This window comes from Drosophila subpulchrella, chromosome 2L (genome assembly GCF_014743375.2).
Source record: "Drosophila subpulchrella strain 33 F10 #4 breed RU33 chromosome 2L, RU_Dsub_v1.1 Primary Assembly, whole genome shotgun sequence".
In the NCBI taxonomy this organism is placed as follows: domain Eukaryota; kingdom Metazoa; phylum Arthropoda; class Insecta; order Diptera; family Drosophilidae; genus Drosophila; species Drosophila subpulchrella.
The window spans coordinates 24,664,484-24,683,719 of NC_050610.1; the positions used below are offsets into that span (position 1 = coordinate 24,664,484).

The 19,236-nt window shown below is 40.0% G+C and overlaps 4 protein-coding genes across 4 annotated transcripts; 3 read left to right on the plus strand and 1 right to left on the minus strand.

The window, feature by feature from the left end:
- The first annotated feature begins 2,160 nt into the window (after positions 1-2,160).
- On the plus strand, positions 2,161-3,276 carry LOC119547563 (MAM and LDL-receptor class A domain-containing protein 1). Its single transcript, XM_037854464.1, has 4 exons — positions 2,161-2,184; positions 2,275-2,452; positions 2,507-3,047; positions 3,105-3,276. Exons 1-4 carry the CDS (start codon positions 2,161-2,163, stop codon positions 3,274-3,276), a joined length of 915 nt encoding a protein of 304 aa, XP_037710392.1.
- Positions 3,277-4,701: 1,425 nt separating this feature from the next.
- On the plus strand, positions 4,702-7,796 carry LOC119548123. The gene is made up of 4 exons (XM_037855219.1): positions 4,702-4,976; positions 5,353-5,890; positions 6,203-7,041; positions 7,331-7,796. Exons 1-4 carry the CDS (start codon positions 4,721-4,723, stop codon positions 7,687-7,689), a joined length of 1,992 nt encoding a protein of 663 aa, XP_037711147.1. The 5' UTR covers positions 4,702-4,720; the 3' UTR covers positions 7,690-7,796.
- Positions 7,797-7,862: 66 nt separating this feature from the next.
- Positions 7,863-8,529, minus strand: LOC119547564. The gene is made up of 4 exons (XM_037854465.1): positions 8,518-8,529; positions 8,301-8,456; positions 8,073-8,240; positions 7,863-8,018 (listed from the first exon to the last, which is right to left on the minus strand). Exons 1-4 carry the CDS (start codon positions 8,527-8,529, stop codon positions 7,863-7,865), a joined length of 492 nt encoding a protein of 163 aa, XP_037710393.1.
- Positions 8,530-10,431: 1,902 nt separating this feature from the next.
- Positions 10,432-13,047, plus strand: LOC119547565. Its single transcript, XM_037854466.1, has 3 exons — positions 10,432-10,457; positions 12,468-12,544; positions 12,608-13,047. The coding sequence occupies exons 1-3, from the start codon at positions 10,432-10,434 to the stop codon at positions 13,045-13,047; spliced, it is 543 nt and encodes a 180-aa protein (XP_037710394.1).
- The last annotated feature ends 6,189 nt before the right edge of the window (positions 13,048-19,236 follow it).

A 19,236-nucleotide genomic window follows, 5' to 3' on the forward strand; every position in this document is an offset into this window, starting at 1 on the left:
GGAAAGTAACCAACATTTACCGGGAGCTTCAACTAATGTGAGCAGTGGCCTCTCTTTACCTGAAGTCTATAAGGAAGAGACTTCTTCGGCTAAAACTTCTAAAAAAGCAACAGTTGTAACTTCAGAAAATGCTGCACCGGAAAGTAACCAACAGTTACCGGGGGCTTCAACTAATGGAAACAGTGGACACTCTTCATCAAAAATAAAAACCTCCGATGGAAATGCTCCACACACAGCACAGCTACCGGAAACCTCTAACACTACACTTATAACTCAGGCTGAAAAAAAAGAAAAAACACAGAATTATGTGTCTGAGACAAAAAAAGGATCCACAACTGTTACTTCAGAAAAGACTGCGCCTGAAAATATATTATATAATTATATTAAAACCATTAGACATTCTTCACCCGGAAACGACCAAACGACAACTAAAACTTTAGTGAAAGATAATCCTGAAAACAACGAACAGAGCGTTCGAATGTTTAAAACCCCTGGTAGGAAAAACTAATTCGACCGATGAATATTCTTTATCTAAAACTTTTAACGAATCAAGAAATGTAACTTCAGAAAAGACTGCGCCTGAAAATAACCGACAGTTTCCGCAAGCACCTACTATTGAAGCCAGTGGCCATTCTTCACCCGGAAACGACAAAACGACAACTATAACTTTATTGAAAGATAATTCTGAAAACAACCAACAGAACGTTCGAGTGTTTAAGAGGACTAAAGGACTAAAAAAACATTAGAAAAAAGGACCACTCCTTCAACTCGAATTTATAATCAGACTGAAAAAAAGCAGATGTACAGAGAACTGCAGTAAATAAAATTGGCAATTCTCCAACTGAAACCTACAACAGAGTATCACCGGAAGCTCCTTTTGAAACCACTACACGCCGATTATCAGAAGCAAGTCTCCCAAATAGATCTAATAGTTCAAGTTCATGGGGAAAATATAACCTGGCCTTGCTTATTTGCGCTATTCTTACACTTCTTTATAAGTGAGACACCTATAAACTTTAAATCTAATTAGCATATAGAAAATAATTATCAAGTGTGTACAGTGAAGGCTTTTGAAAATATGAAATCTCGAAATTGTAATGTGTTCGTCTAAAAAAAAATATATTTAAATATATACACATAGGTATACATACACAACATTTCCTTTTTGAATTTTTCATGCATAGGCAGAGGCGCAGCGGGTATTTGGTTGAAGAGGGTTTCAGAACAATATATCAGATACCCTTTACTCTGATAACCAATTTAAAAATAAACATACCTCTATTGTCGCTGGGAGTAATTCTAGCGGCGGGTCAAACACTAACGACAACAGTACAAAAAAGTATTTCTTGTTTGGTTTTTACGTGAAAATTTCATGCCAATAACTTAAACGAATCTTATTTTATGAATTTATATATTGATAAGGGCCTTAAGCTTCAAAGCGCGATAAAAAAGACGAATACGGGTTGTTATATATTTTTTTTTTGAAGAGCAGAATGTGGAATGATCGTCTTTAAAACTTGAGCAACAAATTATTTTTTTACCAGGGATTAACAAAAAGTAATAAAATTTATGAAATTTAAAAATATTATACGTTTTTAGGTGCTTTATTTTTTTAAAATTAAAATAAATTAGTGTATCGACTCGTACATTATGAGAAACGATGGTCAGCTATAATATTACAATTACATTTTACCATCAACTTGAAAGCCTAAACACTTTGCAATAGCTCAGTCAAGTTTGGAACACAAGTTAAGACACCCTGTACTTGTGTACACAAAAATAACAATTTCGGACATTTCTGTAGAATACAATTTAAGTAAGATAAGAAAGTGCACTGATAAAAAATGGAGTATTAAAAATAAATGTGTGCGTATTGAATTTAAAATTTTGAATTAAATATTTAAACTAATACAAAAACATAATATTCGAAAATATTTAACTCAATATATTTACCGTCATAGAATCAATTTCACATTAAATTCAAATTTTTAAATCTTTAATTTAACTAGAATTGCTCAATTAAATATTTTCATATATAAAGTAGATAAAAGGCGCAGTGGATGAAAAATATATCAAAAAATCTTTAAAATGAATATGAAATCCTTGGACTAACTACTTTTTTTTTAGCAGTGTGTGTATTATTCACTTCCTGTGGTGAACATGTTTCTACAACAGCTTCGCTGGGTTCAGTTGCTACTTGGCTTCTAAATTTGCACAAGCACAATGGAATTTCCAGGTTATTTCTGGACAATAACGATATTTCTATTATTGAAGGTGGCCCAAGCAATCGCAAGCTGTGACCTCGAAATAAAGTTGGCCAATGGAAAAGTTACTGAGTCATCCAGTTGGTACGGGGGTGACTATATCGAGTTCGAGTGCGATCGGGGATATATCATGCAGGGCAAAACTTGGCACCTCGGCAGCGGAAACATTCTGAAGAGATTCTGTGCCAGTGAGTGGTGTAGGTATTTTAACTAGGTGCAAACTACTCTCATTTTTCATTCAGAGGCGGGATGCGAAGGTTTTGAAAAACCGGAGAACGGAAAGATATCCACCGCTCCAGGAGGCTTAAAGGCAGTCATCACTTGCGATGAGAATTTTATTCTCAGTGGAAATTCGGTGACATACTGCAATGGATCGCAGTGGATCCTTCCGTTGGGAACCTGCCAGATGCAAAATCATACGGGTGACTATTCCTGCGACTTCGAGAGGGAGGATCTGTGCGGTTGGAAGGCCAGCAAGGCCATACCACAACCATGGCAGCGGATCAGGGCTGCAGCTGATTTCCAAAAGAAGAATTGCCTCCAACAGGATCACACCTTCCAGAGCGACGTCCAAGGACACTTTATCCGCCTGCAATCGCAGGTGCATGCCTTCAGGACCTACCACTTCATGTCGCCGATCTTTCCCAGGAACCTCACCTCGGGCCACTCCTTGCGGTTTCAGTTCCAACTCTATATGTTCGGAACGGGAGTGAAGAACCTTACGGTCTCAGTGAAGCCCGGTTCAATGCCAGCCGAAGATATGTGGAAGACTTTCAGGGCAGAGTAGGTTGATAAGCCGGGCCTTCTTTTTATTAATGTAAACTAATTTAAATGCTTCAGCACCACCAAGCTCATTGTATCTGGCAATCAAGGCGCCAACTGGCAAAGCCATTCAATCCACATTAGTGAGATGGAAACTGACTTTCAGGTGGTCTTCACGGTCGCGGATCCCAGTTCTCTAGGTGGAGACATTGGCATCGACGATGTGAAATTTACCAATGAGAGAGTTTGACGAAAACCGAAGTCACCGAGTCAGCATAATGGCTATAAATGATATTAAAAAAATTCAAAGTAAAGTAAAAAGTAAAAATTAAAACAATATAAATGGTAATTAAGTACTTCTAGCTTCTTAGAATATTTGTCCTTTTTAATTTGAGAGAACGAAACTTTTAAGTATATAGTATCAAAAAAACATTTCGCGATGATTAAAAATATATATATATCATTGTATAGTGCCCTAATCTATCAATCTACAATTCCGGAAGTGAACTTGTTTCAACAGTTATTTAATTTTCTGGGCTCTGGCTGCAGCTATTATTAATCACTTTGGAAAGGCCAACCAATACTGTTTAGAACCTGCATTTTTGGAATATGGAACGTAGGTAATAGCATGTGGTTCCTCAAAAGTTCAAGTGCTATGACGGATACGCCCTTTAAAAAAGTAAATTTTCATCTGACGATTGCACAACAGGTCTTCTGAGGGGGGAAATATTATTTTGGGCATGTAAGGATATTTGAAAAGTATCTAGGTTCTTTATATAAAACGCTTTAAACAAAAAACCGCATGCCAACTTTTATAAAATTAAGCCCGAAATTTAGAAATCGAACTTTCGCGAAGAATATGATCAAAAACAAGCAATAATTTATATGACATTAATTTGGTTTTGAGTTCTGTATATATTAAAATATTATTAAAGTGATGACTCAGTGTTTCAGTTAAGGTTAATTTATTTTTAACAACCTAAAAAAGAACTTACTTAGGGTGAAGTGGAGTTCACGAAAGGACAGAGTAGATCTCCTAAGCCACCGAAAGCCCCTACCGAAACCACCGAGTATACGAAGTCATTGACGACCCCACAAAAAAGAATAGCATCTGAAAACGTGGTACAAATAGCTCAAAAGGGTGGGGAAATATATATTTCATATATGTGACAAAGCTTTGTTTATTACTTGGTATTTGCGGTACGCGAAGGTAACAAAATTACTTAAATTGTAGGAACTACTATCTAACAAATGTTGAATAAAATACCTTACAAATTGACTTCAGGTTATAGGTAATGCCAGCTTTTCTGTTTTATCAAGGCGTCTTAAGGAACCTTAGATTACAAAACTGTTAAACTTAAAGGCATCCAATTAAAATAAATGGATTGCAAAAATACAGACGATGTGTTTTTTATGTTCTAATCGCAAGTAGAATAGGCGGTACAAAAATGTTTATTGCTGGTGAAATTATTTTCTTGTATGTGTAAAACAACCAGCTTGTAGTGACTTGAGAATGATTAAGTGTTTATCTACAATAGCTTGAAAGAGAGTTCGCAGGGCTTTCATTGTTTTGCGGTTGATCCGGAACTTATCATTTGGAGACCCCTCTTCGTAACGCTGACTTTATAAACCTCGACTCGAGAAAAAGTCGAGCATCGATCGTCGCTCAGTCTTTTTTCAGCATCCGAAGTTACATGTCCAGCAAAAGCTTCGTATCCCTTATAATGGAATTTTTCTGTGTTCTGGTTTTTCTGGTTCTGTTGATATACAGCACAGATCGCGCAAATGGACGCTGTGAACGAATTTTAGATTTGCAACATGCCACAGTGAACTATAGAGCGCGGGGTTATGTAAGAATCAGGTGTGATCGCGGCTATTCTCCGCAAGGAGTTATTATTAAAGCCTGCGATCAAAGTGGTCTTTTGCGTGGGGAAAAGCCCTTTTGTGCCAGTGAGTGGAACTAATTAAAAAAATATACCAAAACCAATTTTATTTATTAATATAAGGAATAAATAGAGTTTGATTAATACTCTTTAAAATAAAAAAAAGTGAAGAGTAGTTTAATTTCTTTACGTCGAGTGCCAAAAAAAAATTTAATTTTGTGACTAGTGCATAAATTTTTAAGAAAGTCCTTGTAGCACAAGGAAGTAAAACAGAAATAAATAAAGTACATATATAAATACATAATTTTAGGCAGTACGACACTTTCTGTTCCATATAAAAGCAACAGTAAAAAAAGAAAACAAGTTCAATCATTAAGTTAAACAGAATTGGTCGACTTCTGCACAAATTCTAAATTGATATGTTGACATGTTCCCTTACTTAGAAAGAGGATGCGGGGAGCTCGATATTCCTGAACACGGACACATTGAAAAGAACCCCTTGAAGGCGGAAATCATGTGCTTCGAAGGCTATGTGCTGGTTGGAAGTCGCACAGCCTTCTGCGATGGATTCAGGTGGAGCACCCAGTTGGGATTCTGTCGGAGGAGCAACCACACGGGCGACCACTCCTGCGACTTCGAGAGCGAGGATCAGTGCGGCTGGGAGGCGGAGTCGCACTACCGGCAACCCTGGAGGCGGGTCAGCGCGATGTCCGAGTTCCACTCCGTGAATACGGGTCCGCACCACGATCACACCTTCGGCAGCCGATCCGGCGGACACTATATGCGCATGGAGAGCCAGCTGGGGGCTTTCGGGAGCTACCACCTGATGTCCCCGATCTATCCCAGAGAACTCAGCCTGAAGACCGCCTGCTGCTTCCGGTTCCATTACTTCATGTACGGGAGCGGCGTGGAAAGTCTGGTGGTGTCCGTAAAACCCGTCTCGATGACGATGATCGACATGTGGAACAGGTTCAGGGCCAAGTGAGTTTTGCCGCAGCGGATGAACAATTCGATAAGGCGGCACAAGCAACGCGATAAAGACGGGAACATTGTTTCCAGCGTTTTATCATTATTTCGTATTCAGAATGAATTTATTTTCATGAATGAAATCTAGGTTATTCAAAAATGTTCTAAATATGATTGAAGTACTTTGATGTTTTAAATACAAATTCTTGTTCTTTGTTTCAAAGATTGATCCATTCGATATTTTTTAAACTGAAAACTATTTCTGCAAATTATCGATTTACTCTTTTTCTTGTTAATACCACATCTATTCCCTGCCTTACTCCTCAGCTCAAGCAAATTCGAGATGACTGGTCCCCAGGGAACCCGGTGGCTGGAGCATACAATCACCATCGACGAAATGCAGGAGGACTTTCAGGTGATCTTCTCGGCCACGGATGCGAGGTCCAAGTTCGGGGACATCGCCATCGACGACGTGAAGCTGATGACGGGGAGCGATTGCGGGGTGAATGGGTTTACGACCACCACGGAGCCACCGCCACCAACGATAACCAGCGGCGAAGAGCGTTTTGTCTTCGACATGTTGAACTGCACGGGTCGCTGTGGATCTCCGGATCCAGGTGTCCAAATCACCGAAAACGGTTTCGTCATGGGTTGTGGTTGTGACGAGGGATGTCTATCGGAGAGTACTTGCTGTCTCAACTATTTAGATGAGTGCCAGAAAGATATGGACACAATGCCCTTCGATGATCTGAGTTCACCAGCACCACAAACAACACCCACTACTACAACTACCACCACAAAGAAGCCAGACACAACGACGGCGAAAACAACAACGACCACAACTACAACAAAGAGGACAACCACTTCGACAACGACAACAACACCAAAGCCACGCACATCCACAAAGAGCACAACCACCACAACAACCACCAAAACCCCGACAACGCGAAGAACTTCAACAACAACGACTTCAACAACACCAAAGCTAACAACAAAGAGTTCAACAACGCCAAGAACAACAACCACTGCAAAAGTATTTACAACTAAAACAACTAAGGCTATAACAACAACACAAAAAACCACAGCCGCAACCAAAAAGTATATGACAACAACCACTAAAATAACAACAACGACACCTCCAACTTTAAGTACCCCAAAGATCGCAGGTAAGAATATTGCTTCTCTGGTATGAAATCCACCAGTGTTAAACACCAAAATAATAGGGAAAAGTTATTAAGTGTTCTTTATTATATGAATACTCTGTCAGGACTTTGTAACTTGCAAGAATTTTAAAGTAAGAAGACAAATACATTTATTGAGACTTAAGAACGATTTTAGCTGTAAAGGGATGTAAAATGCATTATATAATCAGATCTTATGATCAACTTTACTTTTCCCAGAAACTATGATACGATATAATGTCCAACATAATATATTTTTAATATTATCCCCCAGTGATCGGCACAACCGAGAAGACGAGGAAGCGCATTACTTGGAAGGTTGATCCGAAGGAAATCGCTGGTCACATGGACACGAGCGACAGTTCCCCGAATCCAGCTTTAATAGTCCTGTACATGCTCGTCGGCTTAGTCCTAGTGATAGTACTGGCCAATGTCGCCCAGCGCTGGATAATACCACTCAGTAGAGCGAGATCTACTACCGAGAAGGCCGTGAGTTTCAAAAAGGCATTCCAGAGTCTGAGGAAACATCGGAGGAGAAATAGCATAACTGAACCATTGTGCGACACCGATAACGAGGACGGCGACTATTTCGAGGAAACGGGCGTGGACATACGCAATAGGACCGACCTATGAGGGTGACCTATCGGAATGGGGAAAAGCCGCCATCTGAGTTACATTCGCTTATCCCTATTATGTAGGAAGTTATAAAATATTAAAGCAAGATTAAAATAGAAAACGAATCGAAGAAAATGTTATTGTTCAGCTCCTTGATGTTTTTAGAAATACTTGGGAAGTCTACCAAGCAACTACGATAAGGTCCCGTAAACATTGACGTAGGCCCGCTTAATCCCCTTGGCATACCAAATGCTAAAAAATCCGTAATCGCCCTTGGGAAATGGCAACACATTCGTCAATTGTTGGTTGAGATGCGATGTGGGTGCCTTATCCACTATGACGTCATGCTGAAAAGATCGAACAATTAAATCGTAAATGGTATTTATTTTGTGGGGACTCACATTGTAAGGACAAGGATGGTTCATATTGGAATAGGGACTGAAAAGATTGTAAATAAACGCGGCCACTGGAGAAGAATTTCGATTTACAATGAATTTGCAAGCATCGATTGTGATGTTGTACAGAAATGGTTTGTAACCATTCAAGCGTTTATAGAGAGCCAGATTTAACTGTAAGTACAATGGGAAATCGTATAATCTGTTTATGAAAATGTACGTTCATCTGCATACCTTTACTTTGTCAACTGGCAACTGATGTAAGTTCACTTTCAGAGATCCATACTTGTAGGTTCGATTCACAGACTTCAGAAGGCAGTATTCAAAAGTGGAAAACGAGGAGTCCACCGAAGTGCACTTAATGTTTGTAAACTCAAAAGCTGCACGGATCTGATGACACAAGTGTGAGATAAGAACAAATACTATATGTTATATTCATATGTCATTTTACTTGGGTGGCCATTGAAAAGATAAGAAAAATCCAAACAAAAGCGAATGATTTTTTAAACATTGTAGTCGGTGAGCAAATTCGAAACTGTTTGTTATGTTTAAGGGGCAAATAAGTAATCAATGATTAATACTCCGCATATTAAAAACCCATTAGTGGGTTAATTTTTTTAATAATGTGGTTATGTTTTGACAGTATTCATATCTAATGGGCTTTTAATATGCGGAGTATTAATCATTACTTTAAAATCACTCAGAAGTATTTTTGGGTGACGATCTCACTTAAAAAGGCATACACTAATTTGTTTGTTATTATTAAAAATGTTAAGCTTTTATCAGGCATTTGAATAAGTTTCTTCCCCTTTCAAAGTCTTCACAACAAAATCGAAACTCAAATTCTTAGTATTACTTGATAGAAATGTGCTGTTTTTTTAATTTTAGTAAACATTTTTAAAAGCGTTCAGCCCTCCAAGAATAACTATGAATAACCCAATCATATTAGGCTATATTGTGATTATGAAAAGGGCAAGAAAATTGAATAGGCAAAGGGCAGGTGGGAAGTAGCTGTTATGTATTGTGGGTTCGAAAAGTGAACCCTCGGGAACGAATCTCTTTTGGACGCACTTAACGAGCTTCGAAGGAGTTTCGCAGCCTCCCCGACCTTCGCCTATAATCAAATCTTGTGGGGAGTGTCAGTTACTAGGAAAATGCCTCCGGCTTTGAGTTCCTGCGGATGCAAGGGCTTCTGTCAGTCAGTCGCCCCATATCCTATGTTTTCACCCCCCTCTCCTTGGAATCCGGGTGTTGCACGTGTCCTGCCAGCGGCTGTTGCAACCACCGACTGCTGCCGAGCAGAAAAAAAGAAAAGGCTGAAGACCCAAGAACCCAATAACCTAACCAAAAACCAAACCAAGCCAAAGCAACCACCAACGGAGTTTTCCGAGTTTTCCGGGGCCGGATCGTGTTTTAACAGCGGCTCTCGGTTGTGATTTACTGGCAGCTTAGCGTCTGGCACGGGACCAGTTACCAGTAACCAGACAACCAGTAACCAGACAACCTCTATCACACCCTTCCTCTGCACAGAGAGAAATAGAACAAATTACTACTGAAACTAAGGAATGTAGAAAACCCTAATTAAACGACAATATTGTGAATAGTTAGACACAAAAATAAAAAAAAGCTAGAAATTACACTTAGAATATAATTGTCTGCACAAAACTGAAAATTAAATGCATAAAAGACCTTTCCAGGAATTTTTTATTTTGCTTTTGAAATCCTTAACGTTTTTAAGGCTAACCTTTTAGAACCCTGTCGTATTGAACAACCCTTTTCCTACTAATTGTAGTGAATCATATATTATTTCAGCTTTACAAAACAAAAAAACGTTAGCAAAGAATGGAATACAAGTTGTTATGTGAAAAATTTTTAGCTTCTTTTGACCTATTACCTTTTGTTTTCACACAGATTTACCACATTTTCTCACTGTGTAAAAACGATTTGTGCGGCTCTCAGCAGAAATATTTTTCTGGGCATTTCATGCAATTATTGCCCCTGGACCAGACGAATCCCAGACCGAAACCCCCAACGAAATAGCAAGCTTGCACGCTCAACAAATTTTCACACAAGATTTTCCAGCCTTGAGTTTTCCGCAGCGTTTTACATGCACCCCTTACGTTTTTTGGGAAAAAAGTCCCCCTCCCCCTCAGCCAGCGGAACTTTTATTTTTTCCATGACTTCCTGTTTGCCATTGTGATTTAACGCCCGCCGTCGCTCTCTATCGACTTCTCACACATCATTTGGCGGCGAGAGTTTTCCTGTTTCACTGCTGTTTTTCCCACTTTGGGATTTAATTAAAAAGCATTTTGATGGGCCAGACAGGGGGCGTGCCTCAAGTTGCTTTTGGCGCATTTTCACCCTAATGCTCATTGAGGCCCTAATTAAATGGTAAGTAAGTCGGCTTATCTGCGAACTGGAGGGGTTAAGGATGGTCTGGGGTTGGGCCATGGCTATATATATTCATTTTTTATTCGGCTGCATTGCATGCGGAGCATCGTAAATTTCCAGGGGACAAATTTTTGCATGGAAAATTGCGTGGTAACGGTGGGTCTTAGGGGGCTCACCTTATCTATCGCATTCCGGACAAGCCCACACACGACGCGGAGTTGGTAAAAAGGGGACGCACCCTTGACACCCTGCTTTATTCCCTGCCAAGTCCCTAGGCCTCTGGCTGTCCCCTTCTTATCGGGGCAATAAATCGCATTAATTTGTTGTCGCCGCATATTCGGCGGCACGGTGGAAAACCCCACCCACTCAGCCCGTTTTCCCTTAATGGGATTGTCCACTAACTGGTGAAAATCGGAGGGTGGCGAGAAAAGGCGACAGCAACTGCATTATTATTGTTTTCCACTTATAGGTTTTGGCCACCTGAAACTATGCAACATGTATTTGGGACACAGGGAAAAAATCTTAGGTGCATTCAAAACGAAAATATGTTTTGTTATGCATTAAAAAAAATGTAATACATCCCGGATAAAATGTTATTTGATTTCAAGCATAACAAACTGATTTAAATTTCGCGTAGATTATTACCAGATATTTATATAAATTCAAATCCTAAAATCGAAGTGCGCCTTATTGCAAGTGTGCCCCCCGTACAGGGTATATATCATTCCTCGATGTTCCCCCACGACATAAAAATGTCTCTGCATTACGTTTTTATTGTTTTCTCATTTCTATCAGCTGCGTCAGCATTTCAGTTTTGTCCTTTTAATCTTCATGTGCGAAATTGTTGCCTAAGATCCCAATCAGAACAAGGGGGCGATATGGAATATGGGGAGTATCAGGACTCAGGGGCCTCCGAATATTTATAACACTACGGCTGCAATTTATTATGCAGTGTCTGGACCCTGGACACTGGTCAGTGGAAGTGAAATTGTGGAGTGGAGGGGAGCTGAGTTTTGGCTACTTTAATGTGCCAGTCACCAAAGATGTCACCTTGTGTGGGGCTCCAGGGGGTTAAGGGGCTCGACAGAGGGTGTTTCAGGCAACACACAAAACCTGGCCAAGATTTATGCACTCAAGTTATGGCGGACCAGACTGCAACTTTATCGTTGCCACTGGGATTTTACACTAAGAGAACCAAATCAGAGAAAAAAATAATTCGAAGGAAGGTGAATTTAGAGTACGAATTATTGGCCTTGTATATTTATTCAAAACCTTTGCAGCATTGTCTATGGCAAAGAAAAAGTAATGTTATTTATAATATATTTTATTTTCCTAGTAGTATATTTATATCTAGGCTGCAGCTGTTAATTATACTAGATTAGATTATTGATTAATTAATAGAAACCCACAATTGGTCCTCAGTAAACAGTACAGAATTGTCTTTAGCCTAGCAAAAATGTAAATAAGACTTTATGAAATACTTCGTTTCTTCCGGTGTACACGGCTGGTTTTCCTTTTTCCAGCTTGACCAGAGTTTTCAGTTACCCCTCCCCCCATTTTCCACCCCCTTTACTGCAGTTGTTGTTGCCTGGTCTCGACATTTCCTGTTGCCGTTCGTTATCAGTTTTCCAAAGTTGTTGTCGACTGCAGATCTTTTTGCACTTCTTGTGTGTGTCAGGCGGTATTTTTGCACAACACTGTTACTACATTTAAATGAATACAGAAAGCAAAAGAACTAGAAGGCCCTTATTAAGTTGTTACGGGAAATTTCTCGGAAAATGTGAAACTATAAATGTTATCACTATATTACGAACTATATGCACACAGAGAGTAATTAAAAGGAGATACGAGATTACGAGAACCCTGATAAACAAGATCGTACGGTAGCAGTTCTAGCTAAAATGTAGGCTGCAAAGCTGGCAAGGTTCGCCTAATATATGATAGCTTTGAATCGACTTCTGTAAATAAAGAATTTTGCTTATAAATAGCGCGAAATTCTAAATATCACAGTTATTACTTCAAGGTGGTCAAAGTTGTAGGTTTGGTGGTGGCTCTATTCGCATTGTTTCTGGTGGCTATAGACTATGGTGAGTTGATCAGGCTGCAAGACCTTTTGAATTTGCTCTAAATATAACCGAAAATGACTTCAGATACCAAGCACACTTGGGTGGCTGGAAACCTCTCGCTGTCTGTTCCTGCGAACGCAGTACTGGGAGGCGTCTCAACCAAGGGATATTACGTATACGTAGGACGCGTTAAGTACGGTGGGGTCTTCCCCGTTCATGTGGTAGCAGAGACCAGTTGGATCACGTGGCACAATGGAACCTATGCTTATCAAGGTACGAAAAGCTATGATATCTTGGTGACGTCGAGGAACTCTTCCTTCGAGTGGATAACCAGCCACGATGGGAAATATGAAAGAGGTTTGGTAGCCGTTGGAACCTCGACCATTGACGAGCTGGTTTTCGTTTGCCGTGCGATCACGCCTGTTGGTCAGCTTCCGGGAACCCTGATTCTCGGCTTAAAGGTCTGCTGCGTGTCAGGAAGCACAGCCAAGTATGACAAATACGAGGTTCTAGTGGCCCGATGAAGCCGTAAGAGGATTACTCAAGTGAAATAACTTAAATTGGGTTTCACCAAAAATATTAGTGTATATATAAAAAAGATTTGAGCATCAGCAAAACTAGTAGGCTTTCCTTTATTAACATTACTCGAATACATATGTATGTAGGGGAGCGTATTTAAGCCCCTATATTAATACCCTCTGACAGGGTATATAAATTAGCATACTAAAGGAAGGATAAAGCTCAGCGCTAGATGTTAAGATCCAAAGGCGGGATGAACCCCGACATACTGAACGCGGCTACAAACACAGGGTACCCAATGGTCAAGAAGCCTCCCTCGAAGGTATTCCTGGAAAATGGCTTCGACTTACCTCCAAGTGTGCTCGGAATCTAAGAATGGGTTTGGGATGCAGAAAGTCCTGACTTTGAGAGTCATCCGCTGACCTCTATACATACCGAAATTTCCTGTATGTAATTCTGCGGGAACAACCAATATGTAGGCGTTAAAAGCCAGAATCAGGTAAGAGGGTTTGACCATCATTAAGGGGGGACTACGTATCGTTTGTGGCTGGATCGTCATTTATTGAAAATTATTATCTATAAAATATTCTCTGAATTATCAAAACAAAGATATCGTTCGTTGCTATTCTGGCGTCTTATATTGTAGAATCAGGAGTCTTTATCGGAGTTTTAAGTAAAGCTCTCAGCAATCGCTGATTAAAATAAATAAATAGAATAAAAGAAAATTGCTTGACTTTAGTAAGATTTGATTATCTGGGTGTGTTCTTCTTTTGCTTGGTATGATATTTTTATACATAAAGCTAATTTCTTAGTTAAATTTGATTATCTAAATATATGAATTTATGAGTCGAAAACAATCTTAATAATATATGATGGCGATTGGCTTTAAGCGACAGTGTAGATTCGAAATTGTCAATAAAAGCCAAACGATCCGCAAAAAAATCACAGTTTCGCCTTAGAAATGATCAAGGTTGGTTTTACAACTGCGGCTCTCTTCGGGTTATTTCTGGTAGTTTTTTGAGTTGCAGGTGATTACGTTATGTTTTCCAGTATAGCATTAAATTTAATTGAATTGAAGTGAGTTGAATTGATTTGAATTGAATTCACAGTAAAAATAATCAAAATTCTTTACTCATTATGACTTGGTTTGAAATGCGCTTAAAGGCCAAGCCAAAAGAATCAGCCTCATGGAAACTTAGTTTCCCCACACCGCTCACCATTTTTCCCATTTTCATTGAAGTCATCATGGGGATCTCAGGATCATCGCCGTAATCACCCGGCAGCAGCATAAAAACTAATTAAGCATCACATTTCACATCCAATTCGACCTCTTGCTCCCCTGAGTATCCGCAAATGGCAGGAAAAATAATATTGCAAAAAAGGAAGAAAATCTAAGCAGAGAAAAAAAAAACAAACCGAAATCGAAATATAAGCCAAATAAATTTCCCGTTCACCAAATGCGCTTTCATAATTAATATGAAAAACAAGAGGAGAAACAAGGAGCCAAGTCATAGCTGCCATGACAACAAATGGAAATGAAAGGGGAAATGGAAAATGGATGGCGGCGTGCACAAGTTATCCTTGCCTCAATATTTTCAGGGTCTGGCTTCGGGATTGATGTGCATTACACAAGGACTAATCCGCATCCGCATTCGCATCCCCATTCGCATCCGCACCCGAATGAAAAGTGCGGTAACGGCAGAATTTCTAAGAGTTTCCGCTACACTAAAAATAGTTATTTATATTAATATTTTACTATATTTATATTTTATATTTATAATTATTTATAGTGGGCACAAATACAAAGTACATATTTTTATTAATATATTATTTAAATACAAAAAATGGATTACCGAAAATATTGGCTGGCAATATACTAAAATAAAATAAATAATTTTCAAGGCGTTAATTTTCATGAGCAATAGAAATTGGTTAGACCATAAAAATGTCTAAGTATACCATAAATGACTGCCATCACTCAAAAGTTTATTTTTCCAATGCACCTTTCCAAAAACATATCGAAAATCAAACAATTGTCTTTCTTACAATGGCACACCACATTCATTGTGCTGGCACACCCGGCAATTGATGTGTTGCTTTTCCACCAGCTGTTGGAGGAGCTGGAAAAGCCGAAGAAGGAAAATCTGGCGGGAAAGGGAGGAAAAGCCAAAAGAAGCTGCAACATTGCATGGTTTAATCAGCAGCTTACAAGGGTAAACAAAGGAAGGGAAAGCCAAAAAGTGCATGAATCGAGGAACATTGGGCCGAAAAGTGGGTGGGTAAATGCGATCCATCAAAATGAAATTGAAATCTTTTGCTCATTTTTGAGCTTTTCCGAGTGGTGGGTGAAAGGGACTCTCGGCGCGGGAAGGAAGATACAAAAATTGGGATTGAAACTCGCATTTGGCATTGCAGTTTGTCTTTGGCTTGACTTGGCTGCTCCGGCTCCTGTTCGTCCTTCCCCTGCAGATCCCTGTTCCTGATTCCACAGGATGCTGCCTGCTCCGTGGCGCAACCCCCTCGAACAGTTCCACCCCCCTGCCATGTCAATCAATGTCAATAAAACAATTACTGTCACTTGCAGCTGGGCAAAGGCAAGGACAACCGAAAGGGAAAAGGGCTGGAGTTGTGGGAGTGGCAGCGGGCTGAAAAGGATGAACAGCCAACGACTTTGGACTTGGTGTCATGTTCGAGTAGCTGGAAAAGGGAGTCCAGGGAGCCGCCAGGGACGGAGGACGGGACGAAGGACGAAGGACTCCCCTGCAGTTGTCGCAGCTGGAGTTTTCAAATCGAAGCGGGCTGGCCACTCAACAAAAACCCGCCCACACGCTGGGCGGAATGCACTGTCACAAAAAGGGAACTTTATCTTACATGAAAATTAGCTTATGCTAAAAATTAAACTTATTAGAGGATTCGGTTAGGTGATAATAGTTTTCATTATGGCCAGCTTCCCTTAACTCTAAAGCTTATAGCTAAAGACCCAAAATAAAAAAACATTTATTTAATCTAGCACATGTTTTATTTATTATACCCGTTACTCGTAGAGTAAAAGGGTATACTAGATTCGTCGGAAAGTATGTAACAGGCAGAAGGAAGCGTTTCCGACCCCATAAAGTATATATATTCTTGATCAGGATCACTAGCCGAGTCGATCTAGCCATGTCCGTCTGTCCGTCTGTCCGTCTGTCCGTCTGTCCGTCTGTCCGTCTGTCCGTCTGTCCGTCTGTCCGTCTGTCCGTCTGTCCGTATGAACGCTGAGATCTTGGAAACTATAAGAGCTACAATACTGGGATTAGGCATGCAGATTGCTGAGATTCCTGCGCAGCGCAAGTTTGTTTCAAAAGAGTGCCACGCCCACTCTAACGCCCACAAACCGCCCAAAACTGTGGCTCCTACAGTTTTGATCCTAGAACAAAAATTTTAACTGAAATGTATTGTTCTCATCAATACCTACCGACTGACCTAAAAAGCCCACAAACTGCAAAAAATCGTAAATATGAACGCGGATATCTCGGAAAATATCAAAGATAGAGAAACGAGTTTTAAGATTTAGATTCCGTAGGCTTGAGCGCAGCGCAAGTTTATTACGCGAATATGCCACGCCCACTCCAACGCCCACAAACCGCCCAAGTCTGTGGCGCCCACAATTTTCATGGTAGATAAAAAATTTAAACTGAAATGTATTGGTCTCGTCAATACCTATCGATTGATTTAAAAAAAAACTTTGCCACGCCCACTCTAATGCCCACAACGCTTAAATCTGTCTACCGCCGGTAGGTGGCGCATTTGCTGCTTGCATATCTCCATTTTCCTTTGGTCCCTTTAGCTGAGTAACGGGTATCTGATAGTCGAGGTACTCGACTATAGCGTTCTTCCTTGTTTTAGTTTTGGGTTTATAGAGTTTATAAAAAAATATTAAAATTATTCTATAAACACGCAGCCTTAAATTGCGACTTAAAATGTAGTTCTTCAAATATAGGTACCCTAAAAAAGCAGAGATTCGGGGATTTCCGTGATTGAAACTAAATGTTTTCTTCCTGAAGTGTACGCTCCCTTTGCTGCCGATCAGGGCCCAAGGAGAAACTTCTCCCTCTGCCGCATTTTGGGGTAAAGTGTTTGTGGTTCTGCATCTCTGGTACCCCTCTGCGCCCTTCGTCAGCCCCTGTTATTGGCAATAAAACCCGATGCCCCACAACCAACTCCCCCAGAAATACGCAACTCAACTCCGCCAGAGAACTCGACTCAACTCCATTGGCACTGTGACAAATCGTTTGCTTTAGACATGGCCTGCCATTGGCATAATCGTTCAGTCATTGCAGTTTCTGTTGCACAGGGGGCCTTATCCCTTTTCACCCCCCTGTTACCCGCCCCTGAAGCCGGCAACATTGTGTCTAGCTTTGAGTTACATTGTCTCCGCATCGAAGTTGCGTTGACAGCCATCGACATTTGCTGGAGGTTTTTGGTCCTCTGCAGCCACATGCATTATACATGAACCACCTCGAAAACCCCTTTCGGAAACCCCCAAAAAACCCGGAAAGTTCGAATGGAGGCGGTGATGGGGGAGGCAGGAAAGTCAGGAGAAGTGGCAAGAAGTTGCAGGAAGGAGAAGCCTTTTGGCAAGCCATGACAAACTTTGTGTTTAGCCAACATTCGAAATTAAAAGTAAGAGGGCGACTCTGGGAAAATCAAGGCGACACTGTGAAAGCGAAGTGCACTTGAACAAAAATGTTTTCTTTTAATATGAGCATACGAATTTTGGAAGGTAGAAAATACCCATAACTTCTTAAGCTGACAAAATATTTGCAGATATAAGAGATTACGTTTATTTTTAATTTAGTTATATTTTACAAAATGTAGAATTTGGTTAATAGAAATAATAATGTTTTGATCATAATATAATAACTTTAAATTTATTGAACAAAATAATTTGTTTTTTGACATAAAGAAATTCTTTAAGAAAAGGTATCTCCTCAGAAAAGTCTCTGAAAAAATAAACTATATAAAAGTACTAAATTAAAGTATGACGAAATTTATTTCAAATTGTTTACCAACCTTGCTATTTGACTTAATCAATCTACTCATTTTTTGAAGTGTTGAATATTAGTAGAAGGATGAAAAGTTTTAAGAGAAGGCAATTGGAGACGGGAGTAAAATCGCCAGAGGGGCTCCGCTCGGTTCGACTCCATTCGAGAGTCTGGAAATGTGCATCTGCCACTGTGATTGGCTCAGAAATCACAGGAGTGTGCTGCACTTCGCAATAATCCGAGCTGGATTGAATGCTCCTGCTCTGGACTCCATATGGCAGAAAAGTCCAGGAAGGCCTAGGCTCGGGACTTTATTTATGAAGGTGGTCGCCTAATGGATTGGATTGGGTCTTGCAAAAGCACACTGACTGAACAAAGCAGACAGAAATAGGCAGTATTGGAAAATTGGTAATTACATTATCACCTCAACAAATTAAAAGGTGAGTCCTCAGAGAGAAAATTTGATATGAATAGATCAAGCTGACGATTTTTAACTTGAGTTATGACTTGAATACTAGTACTGAAAAAATATATTTTTATAAATGCCATATAACCATGCTACTGTCAACTTATACATATTTAGTTTTAAAAGGCTTCACAAAATATATTTATGACACTGCTGACTTTATCACGTATTTAGCACTAGGAATTCCCTGCTCTTCAATCAACTTACCCAAGCTGAATTCTAATTAATTGATAGATTATGAATGCCCAATACCTGACCACCTGCATCCACCACATCCCTCGCCCCTAATGAATACAATTACAATTAGTCAATTAGCTAATCGTCTTTGCTTCTTGCCGGTGAATAAACCGAGTCAATTCAAATGTATCTGACGGATGCATAAGTATGCATATGTTCGGAGTTCAGTGGGTGAGTATCTGGGTATCCGGGAGTATCTGTGACAGATTCCGCCCACAGATCGGATCACTGCATTATTCATGCAGACTGCATGCGGTTCTCAGTCGTGGAAAATGGGCAAACGCGGGGGAAATGTGGGGGGAATGTGGGGGAAATGGGCGGTGCAAGGTGGGAAAGTGACAAACGAGCTGTAAAAATTGTTCCACACGAAACCAAATGAAATATTCACGAAATTGTTGAAGGAACTGCAAATGAATTATAAAACGTGCACGCTTACTGAAGGCGACAGATGAATAGAGATGGATTTG